General features: G+C 39.4%; 1 protein-coding gene across 2 annotated transcripts; it reads right to left on the bottom strand.

The window, feature by feature from the left end:
- Positions 1-1,885: 1,885 nt before the first annotated feature.
- On the bottom strand, positions 1,886-6,540 carry LOC121536295 (homeobox protein engrailed-1-B-like). Of its 2 annotated transcripts, none has more exons than XM_041843562.2 (2): positions 5,670-6,540; positions 1,886-3,244 (listed from the first exon to the last, which is right to left on the bottom strand). In XM_041843562.2, the coding sequence occupies exons 1-2, from the start codon at positions 6,196-6,198 to the stop codon at positions 2,925-2,927; spliced, it is 849 nt and encodes a 282-aa protein (XP_041699496.1). In that variant the 5' UTR covers positions 6,199-6,540; the 3' UTR covers positions 1,886-2,924. The 2 variants fall into 2 exon arrangements, with proteins under 2 accessions (XP_041699496.1, XP_041699495.1); XM_041843561.2 differs by having other exon boundaries at positions 1,888-3,247; positions 5,670-6,539.

The following is a 6,540-nucleotide window of genomic DNA, read 5'->3' as shown; positions in this document are numbered from 1 at the left end:
GATTTTTGGTTCAACCGCTGTGTCTTTGTGAGACGCGGTGTGGGTGAACGGATGATCTCCGCATGTATAGTTCCCACCGTAAAGCATGGAGGAGGAGGTGTTATGGTGTGGGGGTGCTTTGCTGGTGACACTGTCAGTGATTTATTTAGCATTCAAGGCACACTTAACCAGCATGGCTACCACAGCATTCTGCAGCGATACGCCATCACATCTGGTTTGGGCTTAGTGGGACTATCATTTGTTTTTCAACAGGACAATGACCTAACACACCTCCAGGCTGTGTAAGGGCTATTTTACCAAGAAAGAGAGTGATGGAGTGCTGCATCAGATGACCTGGCCTCCACAATCCCCCGACCTCAACCCAATTGAGATGGTTTGGGATGAGTCGGATGGCATGGTGAAGGAAAGGCAGCCAACAAGTGCTCAGCATATGTGGGAACTCCTTCAAGATTGTTGGAAAAGCATTCCAGGTGAAACTGGTTGAGAGAATGCCAAGAGTGTGCAAAGCTGTCATCAAGGCAAAGGGTGGCTGCTTTGAAGAATCTCAAATATAAAATATATTTTGATTTGTTTAACACTTTCCTGGTTACTAAATGAATCCATATGTGTTATTTCATAGTTTTGATGTCTTTACAATTATTCTACAATGTAGAAAATAGTAAAAATAAAGAAAAACCCTTGAATGAGTAGGTGTGTCCAAACTTTTGACTGGTACTGTATATATATTAATTGTTGGACATAAAAGACTGTAAAAACACCGGCAAATCAACTCCAATTGATTTTAATTTAGGAAATTTGTTCCAAAGTATTACCATGCATAATAGAGAGATAAATGATTGTATAAAATGTAAGCAAGGTTTGAAATGATTATGTTTTAGTAAAATTTTTGGGCTTCTTTCGGTCAATTTGTAGTCTACACATTATTTGTAATTATTTTCTGGCCCCCTGACCGTCGGCTCAAGAAATAATCGTCCCACGGCTGAATCTAGCCGATGAACCCTGCTATAGGATAAACCCTACTTGCTCATATAATTTCAAGGTGTTTGAAAACCCCATGTCTTTTTGAAAATTATAGCCTTTCCTGTCATCTGAAAAAGTAGTGCCTACAGCAGCTCTAAACGCAGGTACTCGCACAAACACAAAGAAAGAGTAAGAAAGAGTAAGAGAGAGAGAGAGAGAGAGAGAGAGAGAGAGAGAGAGAGAGAGAGAGAGAGAGAGAGAGAGAGGGAGAGAGAGAGAAAATCTTGAGTCCTTTCTTTGTCAGTTTGCTCATAACTGTGAAAGCATATCCAACTTTAGTTATTATCTATAGGCTATACTTGATTTATTATGTTTACGACAGCCTTCGTCCTACATTCCTGGCGAAGACCTGTCGAATAGGTCTCCATGATGCATCTAAGTTGTATAAGATTTGTTAATATGGGATCCCTTTTGTCAAAAAGAAATAAGCCACATTTGCACAAAAAAAGTGCACCTCAGTGAAAAACAAAAGGGATTATTATTTACCTGTGCCCATTTATCTCCACAAAGGAAAAAACGTTTTATCATGCTTAAAATCTGAGATGATCGTTATCGACTATGCTATCCCTGCTCTTCGATTTCATCCGTTTAGATAAGATGCATTGTGCGTTACGCATTGTGAGTAAATCAGAATTCAAAATGAATAATATATTCTCAAATGATTAGGCTATAGGCTAATATCTAAATGTTTGGGTACAAGAATGCTCGAAAAGGCAGATCATTATCAGTATAATTGTCATAAAAAAATATTATTATTATTATTCATTCTTTATTTAGCCGACTGCAGTAGGCTATAGGCCTAAAGTGATTAAGGAATGAATCTTCCATTCTCGTGGTTGTGGACGGTCGTGCACACTGACCTCGCGCTATCATGATTTTCAAGAGAGCGGCGTGACCTGTGAATCCAGCCACACTTTGAGCAGCGCGCTCTGTCTGGCTCTCATTTGATACAAGAGCAAATTGTGGGTTTTATCTTTCTAGCCTAGCACACAAATAGTTGAGGAATTGAGTGAGCACTGTAGTGCACGGCAAGGCAATTTCATGCTCTGATATCATCACGCCTCTCATAATAAAATGTCCCTTTGTAAAATATACGGTATGAATATGGATACCGTTACACCACTCACTTGAACCAATGAGCTGCAAACCAACTCCATAGACACTACAATTTATTAATGTAATCCTTGAAATATATTGCACAGAGCAGTGCAACATACAAAAAAAGAGCAGTGTTGCCTTTTTTCCAATATAAAAATGTTTATTTGGAAACATTGTTTAGATGTAGCCTAGTACATGTATCCCCTCTAATCATCGAGGGAGATAACATATATTTCAAGAGAGTCTGATGCTGCTGTTTGTTGGTAATATTCCAAGATATGGTGAATCCAACACGAGTTGAGTCATATATCCTTTCGGCCCAAACAGGTGAGAGGCTTAAATCAAGCGGCAGGCAACTAATGATAACAGCGGCCGACTGATTGTTAGGGACTCGCAGTTCAGGAAGAAAGTACGATAACAGAGAGATTCATAGTTTTTTCAGGCTGTTTTTTCCGATAAAATCTTTGGCTTGAAGTGGCAGATCACGCAGTACGTTCATCGAGATTTGATATAAGAGAGAGATCACAACACATTAGGCCTAAAGCGACAAAGATAACAATCATATAATTATCCAGCAAGTGCGGGATGAGTAGTCATATTTCTATAGCTTACCCCTTCTCCTTAAATTATATATACAATGTCTTATTTTCGGCTATTCATTTTCATTCATGTTTGTAGTTTGTAGGCATACTTTTGATAGTTTATGTCCATACATAGCCCTATCAACAAATGGAAAATCTCTTTACAATAGCCTTTACTTTCCACAAATATTGTGCCCCCAAAAGGTGACTCCTGCAAGCGAAGTCTCAGTCACTCTCCTCCTTGTCTTCCTGAATGGTGGTGGTGGAATGGTTGTACAATCCTTGCGCCATGAGCTGGAGAGCCAGGCCGTTCTTATAGCCGTTGGCCTTTTTTATTTTCGCCCGTTTGTTTTGGAACCAGATTTTGATTTGTGACTCATTGAGGTTGAGCTCCTGGGCTAGAGACTGTCTCCTCTGCTCCGTGATGTAACGGTTGGCCTGGAACTCCGTTTTCAGTCTTTGGAGCTGCTCAGCCGTGAACGCCGTTCTGGGTCGCTTGTCTTCCTTTTCGTTTTTCGTCTTTTTCAATTTCCGTGTCCTTGGGCCTACAGTAGGGACGACAATAAAAACGGGAATATAAATATTCAGCGAGTGCCAGACACCTAGTCTCACTTTCATCACCCAAAACCAATTCCATTAAAGATTTTAGGCTAGACCTAATAATAAATGTAATAAATAAAAACAATGTACCCAAATAATAACCATGATCCTATAATTATAATAATAAAAAGAAACAATGTAATGATGATAGGCTAATAATAATAATAATAATAATAATAATAATAATAGTAATAGTAATAATAATAAACGTTATTATAGGTTAATACTTTGCTATAATCTAACGGTATGGTCATCCCAATGGTAGGCCTATAATAATAACTATGAATAACATTATGTACTGCGAAGAATAAGGTCCATTGGGCACTGAGCGGCAGGCCTTTGTGTGATGGTAACACTAGCTGTAGGTCGACTTTCATCATTATTTAGCAAAAATATGCTAACCAAAAAACTGTAGGCTACTAAAGCCAACTACATCCATTTAAAAACATACAATCGTTTTAGGACTATTGGCCAAGTGTGTCGGGTATAGGCCTTTCATTGATCAAAAGTAGTTAAAAAAAGAATCGTTGAAGCTCAGTGATCTCTAGCTGTTGACATAAGAAAGGCATTCAGATATTTTGTACCAAATGAAGACTCAGGTATAGGCCTATGTGCAAAAGCGTAGCCTACGCTACAGTATACATTTAAATATAAAATGGTGTCCTTTGTTATCATGGGTCTACAGACAAACAAATAAACAATATGATGGGAAATATAATTTATCCGTTAATATTTATTTCTTTAAATTGTATTTGATGCTAGGCCTAATCCTATATAATTTCCTAACACAAATACTACATCTTCAGTAAATAGTTTTTGTTTTAGATTAACTATATATAGCTTTACATTTCCTGTTATTATTTTTGCACAGATTTTATCAATACCTAAGGCATAAAACACAGTCTATATTTTTGACAAGTTTATGGTAATTATGAAAAGCCCATTTATTCACATGCCAAAACACCATTGGAACCATTGGACTATAGAACTTAGAACAAAAGAAACATTGTGCACGCTTACCATTTAACGTAGCCTACCATTGATTAAATACAGTTAGTTGGGGAATTACACTAAGTGCATACTCAGATAATATACTATCAAGACAGGCAAAGTTTTTAATTAATTCAACATGTTGACAGCACTGATATTGTTATTCTAGTTTTTTTCCCGGTGCACTTTCTTTAATTTTATTATATTCAACCTTATTTTTCTAAAGTCTCGTTGAGATTTTAAAATATATATTGTACAGGGTCTAATAAGACTATTGTAGGTTATGAATCATATAAATGTATAGCCAGTATAGCCCTATATTGGCCTACACCTTGATTCTGTTGAATGTACGAGCTCTATCTCTCTTTCAATCCAATTAATGGAGTATGTTCTCATGTTAAGTGACACATTTTAAAACGTGTCATATCTGCAAGGCATTTTGGGGTGAGCCTAAAAGATGCAACCAGTGGCCAGGACCAAGATCTCACTTGTAAATAAGGAGAGTGAAATGTTAGGCCACACAGTCATCGATGAAATGTTGTTTACATTTTCTGATATGTTCTCAAATGGACCAATGCTGCTCTTGAAAACCACCTATTCGATTTTTCACTGTTTCAATTCATTTGACTTCTTTCGGTAGAACACAGTAGATGTCACACAATCCTATTACACAATTAAGTATCACAAAATGATCCAAGTGTCCTTTTTTCTGCTTTTTTGTTCCATATATTTTAGTAGTAGGCCTAAATAATGGATTATTTACATATGATATAGCATAATTTAAATTTGAGAAAGTTTGCTTCCAGTTGAAAATGGATTGAGTAGGCTTACAATATATTGCTTGCTTCATATGGCACCCCTAAAGGTTCTATATAGAACCCTTTTGTCGGGTTCTTTGACCAGAACCCCTGGGGCTCTTCTTCACCTGAACCAAAATTGGTTCCATATAGAACCCTTGGGTTCCATTTAGGGTTCTATATGGAATATATAGGGTTCTATATGGAACCAATTTCGGTTCTGTATAGAACCATTAGGGGTGCCATATATGAATGTAGCAAGCATAGATATAATCATTTTTGGATCTATCCAGAACCTTTTTTCCTAAGAGTGTATGTTAGCCTACATTTTGTACTACAGACAGTCACTATTTTCATGCAGTAACAGGACCACTATGCCATAACCTACATATATTGTCCTTTATCACAGTGTAAAAAGAAAGTATAAAATACAGTTGAATTTAACGAATAAAGTTGCAACTTCGAATACAAGCATGTTGAGGAAAGACTTATATTTATGCAAAGGGTCAATAAGGCATTTATAACATTACGCATTAGGCTACAATACCCTGATAAAAGCTTGTTCAAGAAACTATTGCCTCACCAGATGACGGTCTGTCCGAGTATCTAGTGCAGTACACCCAGGCAGGCCACAGCAGCGGCTGGGACTCGGGGTTGGGCGCTGTGCCGCCACTACCGCCGTTCACAACCATAACAGAAGAAGTGTTCTCGCCGAACTTTGGCGTGCTGCCTCCAGAGCTCTCGTCAGCCTTCGATGACGAGGTGCTCTTTTTGGGGGTGGGAGACAAGGCCAAGGACGAGGTGGAGGAAGAAGTGCTGTCGCTGCTGCAGTTGGAGTCCTGGCATGGCGTTCCAGGATGATTCGACCTGGTGACCAAAGGTTGGGCGCGCTCTCGGCTGGAAGTCTGCGCCCGCTCCCTAGCCCCTAAGCCATGCTCCTTCCTGCAGCCGAAATCTGGCCGCAGAATATTGTCAATAAAAAAGTTCGTGGTTCTGTGCGCCTGCTGCGCTGCTTGGAGGGGCAGGATGGGCGGCGAAGGCAGACTGGGAGAAGGAGACACGCTCTCCCCTTCACTCGACTCCGGGCTGTGTAGAGCCCTTTGCTTCTCCATTGCTGAAAAGGGCTGCAAAGGGGTCGATCCAGGTTCCTAACTAATTCCACTTGTTGGTGTGTATTGGTATCCAAATATGAAAAGAATGAAGCAATACGGTGACCACTAAAGGATCATTACTACCTCTCTGATTTGGGGCACTTTTTGATTTCTAAATTGTTGGCATCCCTCGTGCGTAACGCTCCAACGTGTCATGGTCGTTGACAATGACAAGACTGACAAGGCATTGCGCTCTCCTCTCGCAGCCCCGAGCTTTTCACCACTGTTGGTATGACAGTTCGATCTTCACCAACTCCTCACATCACATTTCCCACACCAACCGGAAGCACGCGAACCCCTTCG

This window comes from Coregonus clupeaformis, chromosome 23 (genome assembly GCF_020615455.1).
Source record: "Coregonus clupeaformis isolate EN_2021a chromosome 23, ASM2061545v1, whole genome shotgun sequence".
In the NCBI taxonomy this organism is placed as follows: domain Eukaryota; kingdom Metazoa; phylum Chordata; class Actinopteri; order Salmoniformes; family Salmonidae; genus Coregonus; species Coregonus clupeaformis.
The sequence above is the reverse complement of the archived record's forward strand: the minus strand, read 5'-3'. Positions and strand labels throughout refer to the sequence as shown.

Coding starts and splice junctions, on each gene's coding strand:
- LOC121536295 (XM_041843561.2), bottom strand. CDS start 6,198: ATGGAGAAGCAAAGGGCTCTACACAGCCCGGAGTCGAGTGAAGGGGAG. Junction 3,248..5,669: donor CTCGGACAGACCGTCATCTG/GTGAGGCAATAG, acceptor TCGTCCCTACTG/TAGGCCCAAGGACACGGAAA.